Below are 22,682 nucleotides of genomic sequence, written 5' to 3' on the forward strand. Positions count from 1 at the left end.
ACACCATCGTGATTATCTGGGTCATGAAGATCTTTTTTGTACAATTCTTCTGTGTATTCTTGCCACCTCTTCTTAATATCTTCCGCTTCTGTTAGGTCCCTATCATTTCTGTCCTTCATTGAGCCCATCTTTGCATGAAATGTTCCCTTGGTATCTCTAATCTTCTTGAAGAGATCTCTAGTCTTTCCCATTCTATTGTTTTCCTCTATTTCTTCGCACTGATTGGTGAGGAAGGCTTTCTTATCTTCCTTGCTATTCTTTGGAACTCGGCATTCAAATGGGTATATCTTTCCTTTTCTCCTTTGCTTTTCACCACTATTTGTAAGGCCTCCTCAGACAGCCATTTGTATGACCTAAATCAAATCCCTTATGATTATACAGTGGAAGTGACTAATAGATTCAAGGGATTAGATCTGATAGACAGAGTGCCCGAAGAACTATGGACAGAGGTTCCTGACATTGTACAGGTGGCAGTGATTAAGACCATCACCAAGAAAAAGAAACGCAAAAAGGCAAAATGGTTGTTTGAGGAGCCCTTACAAATAGCTGAGAATATGATATAGCCATTCATTTAATGAAATCATAAAGTCATTAAGTATGACTATAACTATTATCAAAAAGATAAGAGATAACAAGTGTTGGCGAGGATGTAGAGAAAAGGGAACACTAGTTCACTCACCATGGATGGGAATACAAAGTGGTGTACTATGGAAAATTGTATGGAGGTTCCTCAAAAAATTAAATAAAGGACTACCATATGACCCAGGAATTCCAATTCTGGGCATTTATCCAAAGGCAATGAAAACACTTATTCAAAAGCATATAAGCACCTCCATGCTCTCAGCAGCACTATTTACAATAGCCAGAACATGGAAGCAACCTAAGTGTTCAAGAAATAAGGGTGGATAAAGAAGATGTGGTGAATATATGCAATGGAATACGTTTCAGCTGTAACAAGAAGGAAATCCTGACAACTGCAGTAACATGGATGGATCTTCAGGACACTGTGCTAAGTGAAATAAGTCAGGGAAAGACAAATGTTGTATAATCTCACTTATGTGCGTGCATACTAAGTTGCACAGTCATGTGCAACTCTTTGCAACCCCATGGACTGTGGCCCACCAGGCTCCTCTGTTTCTGGGATTCTCCAGGCAATCATACTGGAGAGGGTTGCCATGCCTTCCTCCAGGGTGTCTCACTTACATGTAGAATCTAAAGACAAATAACAAAAACCCAAGCTCACAGATACAGAGAACAGACTACCAGTTGCCAGAGGTAGAGGTAGAGGTGGGTGAAATGGGTGAATGCAGTTAAAATAAATCCTAGGAACTGACACACACACTACTGTATACAAAAGAGGAAACTAATGAGGACTTAGTGCACAGCACAGGGAAGTCTACTCAATACTTTGTAACGACCTGTATGCGAAGAGAAGGTCAGGGCAGACCTGCTCACAGAGCCTCTGGAAGTGGACCCTCCAGTTCCACTCTCTGAGTCCCAGCCATCATCCCAGATAACACCAAAAAGAGAACAGACTCTTCAAACTCCCACCCCACAGAGCTGTGAGCATGGTGAGCCACTGCCGCTCCATCCCACCAGGTCCTTAGGTGGTCACTTACGCAACACAAGCACCAGAACAAGAGCACAGACAGGAACCTGGCCTTTAATTCCCTGTTGACCCTGGATCTGGGCTACACTCCTCCCAGTGCCCAGGGCCCACGTCGCAGGCCCAGGGTGCCCACCTGGGCAGAACGCCTGGCTCCAGACTGAAGTTCTGGGGGACCCTGCACCCCAACCATGCAGGCTGCCTGCCTTGTGTGATCAAAGCATTAAACATGCCCAGGACAGTGGTGCCCTGCTCACCCCATGAACCCCGACAACCCCGGCCCCAGAGAAACAGACATCTGCCAACCCTGAATAAACTCCACAGTGGCACAAAGCATCATTAGTGTAACAGGAGAAGCATCGGAAGAGCTGTTTCAACAGATCAGAAGGTTCAAATCGAAGATACTCTTCTGCTAAAATTCTCCAAATATGAAATGAGGTTATCAGAGGAGGGAGTCTCCCCCGTCAACTCCCCTGAAAGAACCAGGTGCTCAGGCTCAGACAGCATCACACACAGAAGAGTGGGGAGCCTTTCCGCTTCCCGACCTGGAGAGAGCTGACCCCAAACCCCACACCTTTGCCTAGCTGGCCAGGTCTGTGTTCACCCATGTGGTTACACAGGACGAAGCTGCCCAGGTGAGAAGGTGACCTGGGGAGCCCAGCAGGCTGCCAGCTGGCATGCTTCACGGGCCGCGTGTCGGGGCACTGTGGGACCCTGTGCCTGCCCTGTACTACCCCCACCCCCAGGCTGGCCTCCAGGATGAGCCCCATAACAGGCTCCCCAGTTCTCTGCTCTGTAGCCCCAGCAGTCCCCACTGGCAGGTCTGAGCTCTGGCAATAAAACACCTTTGAGTGACTCACAGACTTTCCTAAGAAAACCACACTAACATTACCATGGGAAAATTTTTTTTGCCCCAAGATGTTCCTTTTTTTTTTTTTTAAATAAAATGGTTAAAAATGCAAGAAACCATAGGCTTTGTAGATGACATTTGTTCCTTTAAAAAGTCTTCACATGTAAAAATGTCACTAAGTGAGATGGGAAACCCAGAAGGGAAACCTCCTAGAAGCCATTTCTGCTGTCACATGAGACACACGTTTAAAATGCCGAGTGGGTATAGCTGCTCAGAGAAGGAGCTGGGGAACGCAAGGAAGAACTTTCTGGGCTCCAGCATTACTGCAATTTCCATAGCTTGCAGTGAGAGAGCTCGAAGGACGTTCCCTTGAGATCTGCTGAGGAGCCGAGGGGTTCTGTCCATCCAGGTAGGGGAGTGCCTCGCTTGCAAAGTACAGGGTGATCAATGAAATCCCCCAACTGGCCAGTTAGCAAAGAAACCCCAAATCCAACGGTCACTTTGAGGAATCCTGCTGGACACCTGGACTAGTTTCTTAAGAACCATGTGGGAAAACAGGAAAACTGTGCTAAGGTCTATTTCCACTCCCAGAACACAGCTGACTCCCGGAGTGTGGGTTTTCCACACTACCGACCAGCCCTCCAGCCCTTTGGACATTAACGACCTGTCCTGAGTACAGCTCCACAGGTGAGAGGCCCAGGCCCACAGGACACCCCACTTCAGATGCCTGCCTCTAGGCCCAGGGCCACCTGTGCTTCTGACTAACCGACCAGCTCTAAGTCAGGGCACCCACAACCACCTTCTTGGGTTTGATCATTTGCTAGAAAGGACTCAGAGAAACAGCTTCCTTACAACGACCAGTTCATCATGAAGGCTACAGCTCAGGAACACAAGGTCTCAGGGGGAGCCCGAGCCTCACCTACTGGGAAGCCATCAGATATCATTGTTGAGGAGTTTCTTTTATTTTCCACAAAGCTCCACCTCCAGCTCCAACCCCTTCCTGGAGGTGGGTGGGTAAGGCTGACAATGACCTGCCTCCATCCTAGGCCAACCTAGGGCTCACCCTGAGTCACCCCCTGGGCAAAATTTCAGAGTGATCAAAAGGGGCTTCTTAGGAACAACAGAAGTTGCCCCTACAGCATGGGAAACCCTGAGAGTTCTGGGAGCTCTGTGCCACAAAGGGACAGAGATCACAGACATTTTTCCTCTGTTCCACCCAAGGTGTGAGAAAACAGTTGCGATTCACTTCACAGAGGCCAGCTAACATCCCCACTAGATGAAGAGTTCTTAAAAACGAGGGGAAAGGTGACCCAAAGTTCAACAGAAAAGTGGGCAAAAACAGTACAGTTTTCAGAAAAAGAGGTATTAACAGTCCTTTAATGCTTGCAAAGATGCTCAACATCACTCATATGAAGCAAGAGGCCCCTTGAAGCAGGAGGGACCATTTCTGCCTGGTATGCCATCCACAAGCTCTGATGGTGTGTGTGTGGGGGGGGGGCACAGCTGTTCTGGGACATGGCTGGGGGACAGTGGGCACAAGCTTGCTCACTGCGGTGGTTATTTCTAAGAGCAGGGCATCTGAAATAAGCAAAGTGTCCTGCACAGGAGGTGGTCATGGATAGCTCAGGGCACGTACACGCGAGTGACAGACAGAGCAAAGGTGTGCTCCATACACTGATGCCAGAGCTTCCAGGAAATACAATGCAGGGAAAAAAGAGAACAAAATGGTCCAGGTGGTTCGACACCTTCCAGGAATGATGAACAGCATGTGCTTGTACACACACAGATGAATGCCTGCATTTGCAAAGAGAAACCTAAGATGCATAAAACGGACTAGGAACAATGGGAAAGAGGGTGGGGGCCAGCAATTGCAGCAAGACAAGTCTGCACATAACTTTTCATTCAGTTTGACTTTTGAACCATGTAAATGGCTTATACATCTTAACAATTGGAAAGGAAAAAGCAAATCCTAAAATAAACGGAACACAAACAAACAGAAAAAAGGAACATGACTTGTATTAGGCACAGAAAAACACATTTCACGGAGCTTTTTTGACACAGTAACAGCACATCCTGAGTGTGACAGAGTGTAAGGACAAAAGGAATGACAGAGGAATTCTGAATTTTCTTGGTACTGGTAATGATGCAGTAATTCTGAAACTGTTTTGCCTGGTGGTATGCATCAAGTGAGTTTGGACTGATGTCAGAAACAAGATTTTCACTGTGGGAAGAAGGAACTAGCAAGATGGGAAGGAGGAGGAAGAACCTCATCATGACCTCAAATTGGGGGTAGCAGCATAAACTCATGGTGGGAAAAAATCTGTACCTGGCTCCGTCCACTAAGGGCACCTCAGCCAGTGCTGAGACCCCAAGTTCTAGTCCACACTCTCCACTGAACGGAAGCAGAATGCCTTGGAGGAGTGGCTGATTGAAGATTTGGGCACAGAAAACACAGGATGAGCATGGAGCATCTGGAGATCAAGGAAGTGCTCAAAGATTGGGAGAACCTCTGAGTCCTCAGTGATTTAAAAAAAAAAAAAAAGAGGGGTGTAAATTGATGGTGTCCTCAAAACATGTCCACAACCTAATTCCTAGAACCTGGGGATCTGATTTGGAAAAAGGGTCTAAGCAGGTGTAATTAAGCATCTTGAGACCAAAAGATAACCCTAAATTATCCTGTTGGGCCCTCTATCCCCTGACCAGGGTCCTCATAAGGGACAGGGGAGATAAGACAGGCAGAAGGGGAGGAGCCCTGGGACCAGCACAGAGAAGTGAAGCGCCTGCAGCCTGTGGCAGGTGAGGAAGGAGCCTGCCTGGTACACCTGGACATGGGGCACCTGCCAACTGCAGCCCTGCCCAGTCCCATCTCTGCAGAGGGTAGGATGGAGGATCTGCAGCAGGCGAGCCCCTGTCAGCTGGGGAGATGACTAGGGTACCACTCAGCCCCTCTGCTCTCCCTTGGGGCCCCTGAGATGTCCAGGCAAGCTGGCAGTGCCCCTAGGGGATGCTGAGTGATCCACCAACAAGGGAGGCAGCTGAGGGTCTGGGGCAGTGGGTGGCCTTCCACGCACCTAGGATCTGCTCAAACGGAGCAGATGGCCCAGGGTCCCTCCCAGGAAAGGCTCTCAGGAAAAAGGAACCCCCAAAGGGAAGAGACCCTCTATGGAAGAAAAGGGAGCAAAGGACCACCAAGCAGACCACATGCTTTAGTTTTTTAAGTTGAGAGAAAAAAAAAAAAGTCTCATGAGCAAAAAATAATAGCAAAAACAAATGTTTTACATCACTGGAAGAGTTCGGTTATAAAGATGACAAAGTTCCCGAAAAGTTGAGCAAAAGTCTAAAATGACAGGAGTGAAGAAACGAAATGAATGAGACCTGGCAATCCCACACCCGTGGGAGAATGTTCCAGGGAGGGGGGTAGCCAAAGGGCAGTTCAGAAGTTTCAGAACTGCAAAGCAAGTACCCTGGTGGCCAGGGCTTGGAGGCGCCTGGCACATGTCACCAGCATCCGTGGACTGGCAGGGGCCCCTGGCTTCCCCACCCCCACCCCCAGGACACAGGCCTCACTCTGGGAGGGGTCTGCATGTGAGCACCACGGTCCTGAAGGAGGCCAGTGATCCACCACAGGGATACCGTTCACAAGGACACACTCTGGGCACACAGGCCAAGAGAGGCCACCAGAGTGAGGAGAGACCAAGCCCGAGCCGAGGTGTGTGGTAGGTAGGAGGATGGCACTGGGGCAGAAGGAGCACCTAGGATCTCCCAGGAGAAATCAAGTCACAGAGAGAGAGGGGTGCCGGCTGGAGCCTGGACCCCAGGACCCAGGAGGGATGGAGACTTGCCTGAGAGGCTTTGAGGGGCCTTGTCTAGAATTCTGCACCACCCGCCTATCACTTAAATGTGAAGACAGAGAAGGCACAGTCAACACCTGCCAATCCTCCTCCCTGACATCAGGTGAGGTAAGTCAGTGGACAGGCGATCTCCAGGCCAACAGAGCTGGGCAGCTGAGGCCAGGGGCCCCTCCTTGGGGAAATCTTGAGGGAGATGACACAGGTGACAAGCGCTGGAGTGCAGTGAGTTAACAGAGCACAGGCATCAGCTCCAGGAAGAATAAAAGGTGACGGACGTACAACCTGGCTCATGTGGATTACATTTAGTCGTACTGTGAACACCAAATGCTGTACTCAGTCCCTCAGTTGTGTCTGACTCTTTGTGAACCCATGGATGTAGCCTTCCAGGCTCCTCTGTCCACAGGATTCTCCAGGCAAGAATATTGGAGTGGGCTGTCATTTTCTCCTCCAACATTTAGTCATATGTGTAAACATGAAATGCTGACCTCCTCAAAATCACACTAAGTCTTTGTGGGGGTGAGCATGGGTGGGGGGAAAGCAAAGAGAACAGTCACCTTCTAAAGGGGAAAGTCACGAGGTATACAACAGTATCTACAAACGAAAAACCAGGAAGCAGAGGATGCTATAGCACAAACACCAAGATCATCAGTTCAGAGAAGAGAAGCGCCTGCCCCTGGGCAGGGAAGAGATGCCCGGGGACGCCAAGCAACCAGGCAAAGGCAATCTGACTTTCTAAACTGTACTCATGTCAAAAACACTACAGGTAATTCCATCTGAGTCTCTGCCTAGGGATTCCCCTAGTAGGTTGGTGTGACTCTCAGACAATCAGGCCTCTGAGCTCCTCCAACCAGTGACCAGCGCTGACCTGAGGGCTACAAGGACTGGAACCCCATAGGAGAAAACACGTGCAGGCAAGGAACCCAGGGCAGCACAACCTGGCTGTGCTCAGGCCCTGGGCCAAAGAGTTTCGTACCAGCAGACAGGAGGCTGGGCCCACACGGGCTCAAGAGACAGAGGAAGATGGGAGAGAGCCTGAGAGGACCAGGGAGAGCCTTTCCAGAAGGGGTTGTGTGTCATCTGGGAGCAGGGAGTTTTCTCAAACAAGGAGACAAGATTATGATATTAACAAGGAGAGCCAAGACTAGAAATCACCGCTCTCGGACACTGTCAGTAGTCGCTATCTCGCTTTTCCTGTAAAGCGTCTTGCAGTTACCACCCCATGCCCATTACTGACACTGCCTGCACACCTATCTTAAACCTCACAGCTAAATTCACCCACACAGTGAGCTGGCACAAGGCCCGCCTGCCCCAGCCCGTCAGCTAGGGCAGCCTCATCACCGCTTCATGTTTACGCTCCAACCACACACTCCCTTCTCTGCATTCCTAGAACACGCCCTGCTCTGGATGCCTCAGGGCATCCCACTCTTTGCAACCCCATGGACTGTAGCCTGCCAGACTCCTCTGTCCATGGGATTCTCCAGGCAAGAATACTGGAGTGGGTTGCCATGGCCTCCTCCAGGGGATCTTTCTGATCCAGGGATGGAAGCCAAGTCTCCAGCACTGGCAGGCAGGTTCTTTACCACGAGCGCCACCTCAGAAGCCCATTAACTGCCACACATGCCTCACTTCTCAGCTCAAGCCTCACTTCCACGGGAAAACAGGCTGGTTGCCCCTGTCAGGAGCCCTCATGCATTCTTTCCCTTCCTTCCTACCAGTTTGTAATTTCACCCTCATTTAGGTGAGAATCTAATTCGTGGCCAACTCACCATCTAAGCCAGTGGTTCTCAAGTAGGGGGGTCCCCAGAACACACCAACAGCATATGAGGTGAAACTATTAGCTGGGCCACAGCCCAGACCTACTGAATCATAAGCTTGAGATGGGAGGCAGCAGCGTGTGTTTGGAAAGCCCTCCAGGTGATTCCGATGCACACAGCAGGTTGAGAACCACTGCCCAGGCGTTCTGCACACCTTGGGGATCCCTGGGACCTAGCACAGGGTCAAAGACAAGGGCTTGGCAGACAAAAGGAAGGACACAGGAGGATTTCCTGATCTGGAGAATGGTGAATGACGTTCCACGATCTCTGACCTGCAGAAGTCTCAAAATCAACATGGAGCCTGCGGGCAGACCTGGGTTCCAGTCGCAGGTCCCCAGCCCTTCTGGGCTCAAATTCTTGGTCTTTGTAGCTTCTCACCTGTGTGATCATCATTTGCCTAATTTCTCTTGGTCTTAACAGACTCACCTCTAGAATGAGAATAATGATAGGAACTACTTCCTAGGACTGCTGAGATACTTAAATGAGACAAGGAAACAGACGCACCACACATGGGGAAGCTGGCAGCAAGTTTGAACATTGTTACTACAGTCCTAACAGGAATTACACAACTTGAAGCAGTCTTCCCCCTGGGGTCTCTGCTTCCTGACTCAAGACTGGCATACACTTCAGAAGCCATTTTCCTCCCCGGCAAACTGCTTGCATCTAACAGCCCCCAGTTGGGCTGCAGACAGGCCGGGCCTCAATGACGGCGCATCTGCCTAGAGCTCAACTGAAGCCACGTCCGGAGGCGCCCCTCAACTCAGGAGGCAGACCTCGGTAACCCAACCAGTGAGCAGGTGTTTCATCTCAGCGTGGATCAGCCTCGTGGCTAGGATTCAAACGAGCTCACACTCGGTCCAATTTTGGTACTTGGGGAAATATTAATAGCATCAAGGAAAACACATTCCCATCCAATAGGTTTTTTTTTTTTAAAGGGACGGCTCCTGCCTCTAAGACACAGGGTGCACCACCTGTCAGCAAAGTGTCCCCTCCTGCCCTCTGTCCCGAAGCCTCCGCGAGTGATGACAGGGGAACCACACAAAATGGAGCGGCGCCGAGACCCTCCCCACCCCCGCGGCGCGCCTCAGCTCTGGGTCGACCCGCAGCCTCAGAACACAGGCGCGGGGAACCCCTGGGGCGTGCGGACACCTGGGCTCGTGGACCCCCTCCTTGGCGCCAGTATCCCTGGAGCGGACAACTGGGCGCGGGGAGCCCCCTGGGCGCCAGGATCCCAGATGCACACACCTGGGGGCAGAGGACCACCCCCCCTCCCGGGGCGTCCAGACACTTGGGCGCAAGGACCCCGGGGCGTCAGACCCGTGGGCTCCAGGACCCCTGGGCTCGGCCGCGGGCCGGCGGGGTCGGGCGACACTGGGCTCCAAGCATCCAAACGCTCAGTAATTTTCCTAGGAGCTGACAGCCGCGATGGGGGCTCTGCCAGCAGACAGCCCTCGCAGCCCCGCGTCCCGCCCAGCGGCGCCGCACGCTCGGGAGCAGTGGACCGCAGTCCGGTGTGCGGCGGGGCCGAGGGCCGAGGGTCCGCTGTTCGGCTGGCTGCCGCTCACGGAGCTGGAGGGAGCAGGCCGCGGGCGGGAATGAATGGCCGAAGCACTCACAGGCCACGTAGGCGAGCAGCGCGATGCCCAGCAGCAACTTCATCCTCCTGCGGCTGACGGCCGACGCTAGGCGAAGCAGCGGCTGGCTCAGCATCCCGGGCCGCGCGCTGCGGCCGCCCGACTCCGAGCGCGGCGGCGGGGGCGGCCCGGAGGCCCCGCCCCGCCCCGCGCGCGCTTCCTGCCGGCGGGGTCCGCGCGCATGCTCCGCGTTCGCCCCGCCCCACCCCGCAGGCGCAGTGCGGCGGCTCCAGCGGGCGGCGCGTGCGCATGCGCGAGCGAAAGCGTGGACGCCGTGGTGGGCGGTGCGCCACAGACCTGGGTACCAGCGCACCAGGCGGCCACCGGGCTGGTTTGTGTTGTATTTGGGCAGGTGTTTGGAGTTCTTTACCCGCTCACTCTGAAAGTTACCTGTTCTCCCGGCTTCTTTAGCTGAAACAGCGGCAACGATTAGTCCCCTACATATCACTGATGTCCAGATTCCGTGCGTTTTCCCCTCTGATCGGCTAGGACGTCTTTCTTTTAAAAATAAGGCGTTTATTATTTTAAAAAGTAGTGCTAGTGATGTAGAGTGAGGATAGACTAGGAAGGAAAGGGTGGACCGCGCCGTCTGCCTGCAGAAAAACGGAAGCCTCGTTGCAGGAGAGTGAGTGCACTAGCCATAGCTATGTGCCGAGAGCATGCGGATGCACGCGCTGTCCTAGCTCGTTTCTTCCACAAGCGGATATTGCATGCCTGCTCCCAGCGAGGAGCTGTGCCCAAGGACGCACAGATGCCAAAGGAGTTCTGGACCCGTGGGGAGCTGGGCCCCTGGCGGAGGAAGACAGGTGCGCGTGGACCTTAGCCAAACCAGGACTGGAGCGACCCGAAGGGAGACCCAAAGTGCGGGGGCTGCAGGCTGACCTTATAGACCTTGCAGAGCGGCCCGCAGTGCCTCTAACCTCTGTGAACGCCGGGCTCTTTTGCTAAACAGTCGAATGCCCTTCTTCAACTTTGTTATAAACCTCCGAGAAAAATAACCATCACAATTAGCAATAAATCAAAGCAGTAATTGGTTACATCTTTCTAACTACTCAGCACAAATGCCATGACTCTGTGATTGTAAGACAGCCTTCCCGTCCCAGGCCTCCCCATTAACCTTGAGAACTGTGGAACAAGAGGAAAATCGTTAAGCCCTTTCCCAGAGGACGATACTCAATCTGAAACGGCCTCCTGTCAGGACGCCCACTCCTCAACACGCTCTCAACCCATTCCAGTATCCAAGAAGGCTGCCAGGTGACACTTCCTTTGGAGGCAGACAGAGACCCCCTGGGTGGGCTTGCAGGTGAGGACACCAGCCAAGGACAAGTTTCTTTTTGTCTGGGAGTCTTTTTTCCTTGGTGACTCCATAATAATGAATCCATCTGCCAAGCAGAATTCCGTCCCTGAGTGGGGAAGATCCCCTGCGGAAGGAAATGGCAACCCATTCCAGCGTTCTTGCCTGGGAAATCCCATGGACAGAGGAGCCTGGCAGGCTACAGTTCATGGGGTCAAAAGAATACAACACAACTTAGTGGCTAAACACCAACAACAACAGCAACTTTGTTTCCTTATTGTTAACATTTTAAGTTTGGGTTAAACCTCTAATTTTTGAAAAGATGTATCTAGAGCATGTAGTGCTCTGAGCTCCTCTGACCCTATGATTTCATGATTTTTATTTTACTTTGTTATTTACCATGATCACTTTATTCTTCTAATTTTTTATTTTATATTGGAGTGTAGTTGACTTACAATGCTGTTTTAGTTTCAGGTGTACAGCCAAGATTTAGCTATACATAGACGTATATCTAGGGCTTCCTGGTGGCTCAGTGGTAAAGAATCTGCTTGCAATGCAGGAGACATAGGTTCAATCCCTGGGTCAGGAGAATCTCCTGGAGGAGGAAATGGCAACCCACTCCAGTATTCTTGCCTGGAAAATCCCATGGACAGAGAAGTCTGGCAGGGTACAGTCCACAGGGTCGCAAAGAGTCAGACACGACTAAGTGACTAAACCACCACCAGACATATATCTATTCTTTTTCAGATTCGTTTCCCATTTAGGTTATTACAGAATATTGAGTAGAGTTCCCTGTCCTATACAGTAGGAATTCCGTGATTTTTAGATAAAAGATGAGCAGCAGAGATATGAGGAAAGATTAACATTTGCCCTACGGCAAAATCAGATAGAAGCTGTAAGTGGATTCCAAGCTTTTTGGGTGTAAATGGTATTTCATTGATATATATTTATCTGTTCAAGCAGGCTAGAAATTGTGAAACACATTCTACCTATGCACAAAAGTCCCTAAATCCAGCTTTCCTACCTGAGCCTCCTTTCCACCACCAGACACTGCTGCCAAGGCCTCTTGCCCCAAGGGATGAAGTGTATGGGAACACCATCAAAAAGTACATGTAGATTAGCCACTGCTGTCCTTATGACCCCTCAGAAGGTTGTGGGTGGCCCTGACCCTGATTTTCAGCTCAACCAAAGCCAGAATTTGGGAGTAAGCAGCAGTAAGTGCTTGCCCAGCAGCGATGAGAAGGCCTCAGGGAAGGAGGCATCACCTCGGGCTCTTCAAGGAAACCGTGGGCTTGGGCAGGTCACTTCCCTGAGCTTCTCTTCCCTCTTCTGGCTGCCCATGCCCTCTGCCCCAGTGAGTTCTGTGCTCAGGTCCCCTTCCTGCCTCAACCTTGCTATCAGCTACTCCTTTTTTTCAGTGGATACATCAACAAGAATATTTCGACAGTGACTACTTAGTTACAAGGCAGTGTTCTTGACAGCCAAGATGATTAAAGCCCTGCAGATCAGGCCTTTTTCTGTTTTTTGTTTTTTTACCAGCACACCTACCCTTCCAGGTGAGAACAGCAAGAGGGAGGCTGTGCAGAGCCAGGGCTATGTGGGCTGAATTTGAAATCACACGTAAGGTTTTTCCTCACACACATCAGGCAGGGGTGTTGGGGAGGGAGAGGACCCTATAGGACATAGTGGAACCTGTTTGGCTAGAGGAGCAGGAAAAAAAGGTGCAGATAATGTTGGATAAGAAAGCCTCTAGCAATGTATCTGAGAGTGCAGAAGCGAGGCCTCCAACCCCTGCGCACTTTATCTACTTTTCTTTCTGCTACTTTTCTTATTAAGCCAATGCTTCCCTGATGGTTCAATGAGGGGTGAAGAACCCGCCTGCCAATGTAGGAGATGTGGGTTCCATCCCTGGGTTGGGAAGATCCCCTGGAGTAGGAAATGGCAACCCACTCCAGTCGGTTTTCCACTTACCTGGGAAATCCCATGGACAAAGGAGCCTGGCAGGCTACAGTCCACAGGGTCGCAGAGTCAGACACAATTGAGCAACTAACACTTTTTTTTTCTTTTTATATCTAAAGGGTTGGTTGTTGCAAACAGATACAAAGGTTAAGGTAAAAGAAACAGATCTGATAGGGAGTCAGATGTGTTCTTCCTGTTTCAATGTGACAGCTTTTCCCCTCTGCACCTCCCTGGTCCACCTGGCTTATGTGCCCCAGAGCATCTGAGCAGAGGGTTTTACCCGCAATCAGCCAAGATCAGGTTGAGAAGTAGATCATGCTGCTGGGACTAGTCATTTTTAAAGTGACTTAATTCTAAACTCTATAGAACTTGAAGGATCTGCTGAAGGACCTGTTGAGCTCTTGTTGCTGAGGAGTCGAGGGGAGAAAAAGACGCTGCCTTTGGGGTCTCCTTAAGGCTCTCCCTCTGCGTCCTTTGGGAAGCATAAACTGTGATTTGTGTATCCAACTGGTAATATCGTCTCTCCGCTAGAGCCAGGTTTCTGATGAGCAAGTAATAAATTCTGGTTGTTAATGTACGTGCCAGCTGTAGTGTGAATGCCCAGTGAATACTTACCAACCAGTGGACTTGAGGGAAGTGCCAGATACAGGCAAATTATGTTTTTGACTTGTTATTTTCTGAAGTTTGCATTGGCTATTAAAGAAGATGATTTCTCTGGGGTGTGTTGCATAATTAACTTCCCATCAGCGAAGATAAAAAGCAGTCATCAGACATACATCACAATTCACAAAGTCCGCTTTTGACGATTATTATGTGCAGTTGCAGAAAAGGCAATGGCACCCCACTCCAGTACCCTTGCCTGGAAAATCGCATGGACAGAGGAGCCTGGTAGGCTGCAGTCCATGGGGTCGCTAAGAGTTGGACACGACTGAGTGACTTCACTTTCACTTTTCACTTTCATGCATTGGAGAAGGAAATGGCAACCCACTCCAGTGTTCTTGCCTAGAAAATCCCAGGGACAGGGGAGCCTAGTGGGCTTCCGTCTATGGGATCATACAGAGTCGGACACAACTGAAGTGACTTAGCAGCAGTAGCAGCAGCAGCATGTGCAGTTGAGATGCAGATGCCTTGCCTTTTCAACAGGCACCTTATCTACTGTGAATCTGTTCACTGTTAGAAGTCCAATTAATTTTTAAGCACTCTAACTACATGGTTATATAGTGATACCAGAGGATTTTGAGTGAAAACTCGAAAGCCTTGCAAAAAAAAGGCGGGGTTTAATAACCCATCTTTGTTTTTTTCTTTCCCAGGAGAAGAGGCGAAACCTGTTTGAAATGGAAAGGAGATCTCCCTGTTTGGAAAAGATGACCCATTCCCAACTGCTTAATTAGTATCTAAATCGCAAATTAGTATCATATATCACCCTTTACGGGGGAGGACAGCCTTGTAAAATATGCTTGGTCAAGTGGGTTTGCGTAATATCCACTTCTCTTCATTCCTTTGGCCGAATACCAATGATGTTCTGAGTGGGCTGCTGAAAATGTACCACAGGACCTCACTTTGGCTCACCTAGACCTAAGTTTGCTTTCTAAATTATAAACAAGTTTTCAAACAGAAAAGCTGTTGGGAAGTTTACTGTGTATAGTGCAATACTTTCAATACTTCCCTCAGGAGTAGGTAAAAAGAACACTGTGGTTTTCTTTAATGATCCTCTCAGCATTTTAAAACAAGACAGAGCACTTGGATGAGCCATCAGAAATCACACATCCGTAGGCAGACTGCTTAAAGTGGAAGATGAATGGTCCCCACTTGCCCATGATCATGCAGGAACTGGCATCAGAATGGCCTTCCTGTTGTGCCCTACTTAACCTATCCTGGTCGACCTGGGGTGATGCAGAGAAAGCAGCCTCCTATCCAGGAAAACCTCCACTCACTGGGCGGGCCCACCTGGAAAAAGCACAAAACCTCAACACGAGGAAATGAATCCTGGAAACTAGGCATCTGAGAACTGGAGGGGGTCATCCTCAAGTAGGGATTAACCTGGAAGGACCAATCCTATAAGGTTTCTTTAGGAGATGAGTTTTGAGTTGGAATTTTAAAAAAAATTACAGGACACAGTCCAACTGAAAGAAAAAGGGGAGGAAAGAAGAGGCACTTTAACTTTTTTGTTTAGTTGGTTATTTATTTTGGCTGAACGGTGCTGCTTTCAGGATCCCAGTTCCCCAACCAGTGTTTGAACCTGGATCCTTGGCAGTGAAAGTATGGAGTCATAACCACCAGACCACTAGAAAGTTCCATGGAGGGACTTTAGGGATACAATGCATGCTATGTATGCACGCACGTTAAGTCACTTCAGTTGTGTTGACTCTTTGCGACCCCATGGACTGTAGCCCGCCAGGCTCCTCTGTCCATGGGATTCTCCAGGCAAGAATACTGGAGTGGGTTGCCATGCCCTCCTCCAGGGGATCTTCCTGACCCAGGAATCCAACCCATGCCTCTTTGTCTCCAGCATTGACAGGAGGGTTCTATACCACTGGCACCACCTGGTGAGCCCATTACAAAGCTACACAGAGCTGGAATGCAGGCTGGCTTTTATTTGCCTAGGACCTCTGTTAAAGAAAATTTGCAAATAATGTTAGAACTTTAAACCAAATCCTTTGAAACAATTCTCATCGGGAGTCATCCGTCAACTCCCAGGAGGACCCCTTTACTTTTTCTGTCAGCTTTTCTCTCAGTTCTCCTGCGCGGATGTTTGTATCTTGGGGCACACAGAGGTACCTTGTCTCCTAGTTTTGTTGTAAATGTTTTCTGTGGGTTTCTCATTTTGATGTCTAGTTGTTCTGTGTCTGGAAGCACCACTGATCTTCCCCCACCCTCCCTCCACTTACGGGATCAGCTCACCACTGCACCGGTACTCCATTTAAGGGAGTAGGTAGAGTTAGGGTTAGTTAACTTGTTACTTATTTTTGCTCCCTCCTCCTGCTCCAGCACAAGTCCCAATAAAGCCTGAATTTCTCATCTGGCCTCAATTTTTATGGATTAAAGGGTCCAAGAACCCACATCAGTAATACTTGCTTTGTACTGAGAAATGTAAGTCCTCCTACTTTATTCTTCTTTTAAAAGATTGTTTTGGCTATTCTGGATCCATTGCAATTTCGTAAGAATTTTAGAATCAGTTTATCAATTTCTACAAAGAAGTTGGCCAAGATTCTGATTGTTGTTCAGTCGCTCAGTCATGTCTGACTCTTTGTGACCCCATGGACTGCAGCACACCAGCCTTCCCTGTTCTTCACTTTCTCCCAGAGTTAGCTCTAACTCATGTCCATTGAATCATTGATGCCATCCAACCAATAGGAATTGATTTAATCTGTATATCAGCCTGGGGAATATTGACATTATAACAGTAAATCTTTAGATCCATGATCATGGGATCCTTCCCCAATTATGTAGATGAAATTATTTGTTTCGTACTTTTGTCGTTTAAGTTTGTACTTCTTTTAAAAAATTTACTTCTAGGTATTCTTTCTGTTATTCTTTTTGATGTTATTGTAGATGAAAGTGTATTTTAAAATTTTATTTTTGGGTTGTCCTGAAAGTTTTCAGAAGTACTTTTTGTTATTGAAAATTTCAAACATATGCAAAAGTTTATCGCCATCAGCTTCATTAATTATCAAGTCACAGCTGATCTGATTTCATTTTTATTCCACCCACTGTTTCCACCCTGAATTTTAGGACAAATTTCAGACACTAGCATTTCACTTATAAATATTTCAGAAATTATCTTCAAAAGATAAAGGTCTTAAAAAATCACTACAATATTATTATTGCATGCATGCTAAGTCAGTTCAGTCATGTCTGACTCTTTGTGATCCCATGGACTGTAGCCTGCCAGGCTGCTCTGTCTATGGGATCCTCCAGGCAAGAATACTAGAGTGGGGTGCCATGCCCTCCTCCAAGGGATCCTCCCAACCCAGGGATTGAACCCGCATCTCTCTTGTCTCTTGCATTGACAGGTGGGTTCTTTACCACTAGAGCCACCAGGGAAGCTCCATTATTATTATGCTTACCATATTAACACAAATCCCTTTATATCATCATAAATCTAAGTTATTTCTCTCTGCTCAAGGAAAAGTATTGTGTGATTAAATGTGTTGATAGAATGCTTTATAGAGTTTTAATCCACTTTTGAAGATTTCTTAGAATTAACCAACAACCAATCAACCCACGCTGTTAACAGCGCTCCTGCTTAGTTGCTCAGTCATGGTCAGCTCTTTTGTGACTCCATGGACAGTAGCCCCCCAGACCCTTCTGTCCGTGCGATTTTTCAGGCAAGAATACTAGAGTGGGTTGCCATTTCCTCCTCCAGAGGATCTTTCCAACCCAGGGATTGAACCAGTGTCTCCCACATTGCAGTCAGATTCTTTACTGCTGAGCCATCAGGTAAGCCCCTTATTAACAGTAGAAAGAATGAAAGAAAACAGTTATGTGGTTGGTAACATCTATTTCAGCTTGAAACATTTTGTGACAAATTCCATCAGATTCATTGCCCAAAATACAAAAGAAAGCATGGCTGTTAATAAATCAGTCTAAACTTTTCAAACAAAACTTTCACATATTTATTGCTGAAGCAGCCTATATTTGTGGAAGCATAAAAGCAAAAAGAAAAATCAATAAAATCAATAAAAAATAATAAAATATGTTCATCTGTTCAAAGAGTAGCTGCTTTTCCAGCTTGCTCTGGGAAGATCCTAGTGACCCAAGCATTGTAAAAGTGCCCTGCCAGTCATAAGATTCCTTATGGACCCAACATGGCTGATTTCCTGATTTCATTACCGGCTTTTATTCAAATCCATTGAGGGTGGATTAAAGTTAGCAACTAGTCCTAACATGACAGAATGGAAATATCGGTTATCACGATGATTTAATTGAGGAACAGAGATGAGCTTATGAAGGCAGCAAGTCTAGATTTTAATGTGACCTCATACTCCCATTAAATTTCACTTCTGAGGAGAGGAAGGGGCTTCCCTGGTGACCAGCAATAAAGAATCCACGTGCAATGCAGGAGATGCAAGAGGCGCAGATTCAGTCCTTGGGTGGGGAAGACCTCCTGGAGGAGGGCATGGCAATGCCCTCCAGTATTCTTGCCTGAAGAATCCCATGGACAGAGGAGCCTGGCAGCCTACAGTCATGGGGTTGCAAAGAGTTGGACACGACTGAAGCAGCTGAGCACGCGAGGATACCCGGGGTCATAATTAAGGATTCTAATAAGAGCAGTTGCTATCAAGTAAAACAGTTTGGGAGGCAAATAGCCCCAGGTCCATTCATGGAAAGCAACCGACATCAAATGTCCACTGTCCTGTGAGTCCAGAGAAGGGGCAGGCACGGCACTCCATCCTAACTTTAGGCACCAGGAGCCTTGTCCCCCTGTGCTGCCGGCAGTCTGGCCGCTTCCCACACTGCTTCACCATGAAGATGGCTGTCTGGGTGCCACACCCAGGTAGGACGAGATCTGCCAAGAGGTGAGATGCTGTCTTGCCTGCCCCTCGGATGACCGAGGGAAACCTTTCTGAGAGGAGCCCACAACCTCCCCCAAGTCCCTCAAGGCTCCTTGGGCAGCCTGGAACGATTCCCAAAAAGAGAATACCTCAGATCAGTCAAACTCTTCAGAGTCTCAAGCAAAGCTGGGCTCTGCTATGAGACTTCCCTGGTGGTCCACTGGTTAAAGCTCCTGACTTCCAATGTTCAATCCCTGGTTGGGAGACTGAGGTCCCACATGCTGCTCTTGTGGCCAATAAACAAATAATTAAAAAAAAAAAACAAAAAACTGATCTCTGCCATCCTGGGAGGGGGAAGTGGCAATACAGGCAGTAAATCTGTCTATCTTCATATTCTGGATTCAGGCTGCCAGAAGCAAGAGATAGCAAAGTGATACATACGGTAACCTGAGGATGAGCCCCTGTGCATCCTTCTTGGAGAGAAAAAGGCAAATGAGGTGCATTGCTTTTCTCCATCATAAATCTCTACGAGAGGCATTTATCATCGCCTGTGAGCAGCTGTCAGCGGGCTTTTAATGATTCATTTGAATAGATGCCCATCAATTTGCTAGAACCTATTTCTGTTCAAATGAAAATAAAGAGATGTTAATTAACAGGAACTGTGGTCACATTTTCAGTGGTTGTGTTAAAGGCAATTTCTCCCCAGTGGATGTGCTGTGTGGAGGATTGGATGAACTCCGGGAGTGATCCAGGTGGTAACAGGATTTACAAGAAGGGGCCACACGTTGAGATTCTGACCTTATGAATGTACTTGGTAAAACCAGACAGGTGCCTGGCGGGGTTGTGGGCTGTCATTGGCACTGTCACCCACCCATCTGAGGTCGGAATGCTGCCCTACCTGTGTGACTCTGGGTTACAGTCAGAGAATGAGGATATGCGTGAGGTTTGGGAGGGGAAGACCCCACTCTAGGAGGGCTGCTGGTAGGATGGGACTGGTTTGTGGGTCTCTCCCCGGGTACCGATGCAGTGGGCACACAGCCCTGCAGGAGCTCCCACCTGATGGAGGTAGTAGAATTCCAGTTCTCCCCCTGACACCTGCCCCTGACACTTCCACTGATATTTTCACCTTCGGCTTCTTTGACCTTCACTGGCAGCCTCCTGACATGCTCTTCTCCTGCTCTTCCCAGAGTCAGGAAGCCCAGATGATGCTATGAACACAGAAGGCCGAGAGTGGAGACTGTTTCCTCATCAGACCCGGACAGGTCAGGTCCTCTGACATTTCCCTTCCCAAATCCACCTCTATACACACACACACACACACACACACACACACCTCCCTACACACATAAGCACATATGTGCATACACATGTAAACATATACATACACACACATAAACACTCATATTTATACACAAACACTATACACACACATCTACACATGTATGTATACACACACAAACACACAATATACATACACACAGATCTACACAAATATACATACACACATAAACACACAATATACATACAAGTCTATACAAATACACATATACACTTAAACACACATATAAACACAATATACATACACACATCTACATATATATATATATACACAGGTAAACACACATAAACACACCATACACATAAATGTCTATATATGCAGGAAAAGCCTGCTGGGAGATGGGTTGGGATGATGTTGAGTCTCTAGATCAATTTGGGAAGAATTTTCATTTGAACGGTACTGACTCTTCCAGCCCCCAAGCATACTCTGTCTCTTTTTGGAAAGTAGCCTCTGTAGCATTTATTAGTTAAAAGGCAAGTGAGGGCTCTGGCATGTCTACCTTACTATCCTGTTTTTGTCACAGTGCCGGCAACTCTCAGAACAAATGCTACAACCCAATCCATAATCGTCAGGTAGCATAAAGCCATTCTGTCTGGTCTCTGAGTCTCTCCTTGTAGTTCATTATAAACACATACCACAGCCTTCTCTGTTGGTTAATTCCTGATTTCTCCCTGGTGATGGCATATAACTGCTACTTCACTTGCTGTAGGCTTCCTTTTAAGGCTCTGGGCTTCAACTCCTGGCCTCCTCTCGCTTCTCTTTGATCCCATTTCAAAAACGTTTCCTGCAGTCCCATTGTTTCCTGGCTGGCTGTGTTTGATCTACTGTGCATGGTGGTATATTCTTACTGATGCAGCATCGAAATGTTTGTACCAGCAGGGTCCTGCCGGGTGACTTCCCTTGGAAAATACTGCCTTTGTTGTTTTTGCTATAAATGAGGTCTGTCTGCAGCCACTGGACTCAATTCACTGGGGTTGCACTTTGTCCAAGCTGAGCATTTCAAAGAAAAGGAAATGGTAGATAACTTAATTAATACTTGTAACAGTCAAATTAATGATAACAGTACTGCCTGTAAACCAGTAAATTGAGTCACTTTGAAAAAACTCTTAATGATTGATTACTTATCTTTCTACAAACTCCCAACAGTCAAAGATATTCTAATGCAAGGGAATTTGTTTACTCTTGAAGTGGAAATCTATAATTTAGTCATCAACAGGTAAAGATTCAGTGTGATAGCATGATTATAGCATATCTCAATTTGTTTGGCTAATCACTAAGTTTTCCTACAATCAGAACGCATTTTTAAGGGCAAAGCAGTTCATCTTCAAGTTGATTGCTAAGTGCAACATTTCAGTGAATTCTTTTTTTTTTTTTTTAAGTTTATTTTTGGCTGTGCTAGGTCTTCACTACTGTGTAGGCTTTTCTCTAGTTGGTGCGTGGGCTTCTCATTGAGGTGGCTTCTCTTGTTAGGCTTGTGTAGTTGCAGTGCACAGGCTTAGTTGCTTGGCAGCATGTGGGATCTTACCGGATCAGGGATCGAACCCCTGTCTCCTGCCTTGGCAGATGATTTTTTTTACCACTGAGCCACCAGAGAAGCCCTCAGTGAATTCTTAACACCTGTGAAGGGGAACAGACTATGCCACCCCAAATATGCCATTTTGGCATATTGATTATTTTGAATTAAAGTTACTTAAGAAACAGCTGATACACTCCGTCCCGCTCTGTCCCCCTGAACACAGAATATAGATCTCCTGGGTGAAGGTGCCTTCCCTGGACAGGAGGAAGAAGCCTCCTTACCCCCGGAGACCAGGCTTTAAGGGCTGAGAAGGTTGTACAAACAGACCTTGTTACTTCCTCTCTAATTTAACCCAGCCCAAACCCCTTTCGTCAGGTCAATTCTTCAAAAATGTGCAGTTTCTTTGTCTGAAAAGTATCAAAGCCGCCTGCTTTGGTCACTTCTTTGAATCCCCTATTTTTATGAGATCCCCTGGAGTAAGAAATGGCAACCCACTCCAGTATTCTTGCCTGGAGAATTCCATGGACAGAAGAGCCTGAAGGACTACAGTCCATGGGGGTCACATAAGAGTCAGACACGGCTAAGCGACTGAGCATGCATGTATGGACAAAATTAAATTTGTTTTTTGTTCTGTTAGTCTGTCTTCTGTCAATTTCATTATTAGACCAGCCAACGAACCAAGAAGGGAAGAGGGCCAAGTTTTCCTTCCCTCTGCCTGTAATTAGGGGAACATGTGTTTCATCCTTGGGTTTCCCCAGTGGCTCAGACTGTAAAGAATCCGCCTGTAATGCAAGAGCTGCAGGAGATGTGGGCTCAAAACCTGGATGGGGGAAGATTCCCTGCAGGGCATGGCAACCTGTTCCAGTATTCTTGCCTGGAGAATTCTATGAACAGGGGAGTCTGACATGCTACAGTCCATGGGGTCGCAAGGAGTCAGACACGACTGAAGTAACTTAGCACGCATGTGCTTCATCCTTAAAGTCTTGGGTAGTAAAGCAAGTGTTTTCATTTGAAAGGTGGTTGGTTTTCCCTGGAAAGGACATCAGAGCAGCTGTTCCTGGACGGGGAGGGTGTGGGGACGGCAGGAGAGGCTGAGGGGGAATGCAAGTCTTGTAGATCTGCTGTTATCTCGAGTTTCTACTGAGGTGCTGGGTCAGCCCCCGTGGAACAACAGTGTTCTTGGTGACATTTGACAACAGCCAGCTTTCGGAGCATTTAGTTTTTGACCCTTCAGGGTGGCTGACCAAGGACACTGGTTCTGGAGACGTCTTTCCCTGGCAGAGTCAGGAGGGGTCAGCTGGCATCTGTGAGCAGACACCAGAGA

General features: G+C 48.1%; 1 protein-coding gene and 1 long non-coding RNA gene across 9 annotated transcripts in view; one reads left to right on the forward strand and one right to left on the reverse strand.

Moving 5' to 3' along the window:
* The window catches only part of UXS1 (UDP-glucuronate decarboxylase 1), a 57,093-nt gene extending 47,231 nt beyond the window's left edge, over positions 1 to 9,862 (reverse strand). For 6 of the 8 annotated variants that reach the window (XM_081593554.1, XM_081593555.1, XM_081593550.1 and 3 more), the window contains exon 1: positions 9,738 to 9,862. In XM_081593554.1, coding sequence (XP_081449680.1) covers positions 9,738 to 9,831 — 94 coding nt within the window. In that variant the 5' untranslated portion in view covers positions 9,832 to 9,862. Of the gene's footprint in view, positions 1 to 9,733 lie in introns of all 8 variants that reach the window. The other 2 variants (XM_081593551.1, XM_081593556.1) reach the window with 1 other exon arrangement.
* A 138-nt stretch (positions 9,863 to 10,000) lies between these two features.
* On the forward strand, positions 10,001 to 16,025 carry LOC145546517 (uncharacterized). The gene is made up of 2 exons (XR_014082981.1): positions 10,001 to 11,058; positions 14,319 to 16,025. It is a non-coding gene; the product is annotated as an uncharacterized LOC145546517 (long non-coding RNA).
* Positions 16,026 to 22,682: the final 6,657 nt, after the last annotated feature.

The sequence above is a fragment of the Giraffa tippelskirchi genome, chromosome 4 (assembly GCF_054371585.1).
Source record: "Giraffa tippelskirchi isolate mGirTip1 chromosome 4, T2T-mGirTip1v1.2.pri, whole genome shotgun sequence".
In the NCBI taxonomy this organism is placed as follows: domain Eukaryota; kingdom Metazoa; phylum Chordata; class Mammalia; order Artiodactyla; family Giraffidae; genus Giraffa; species Giraffa tippelskirchi.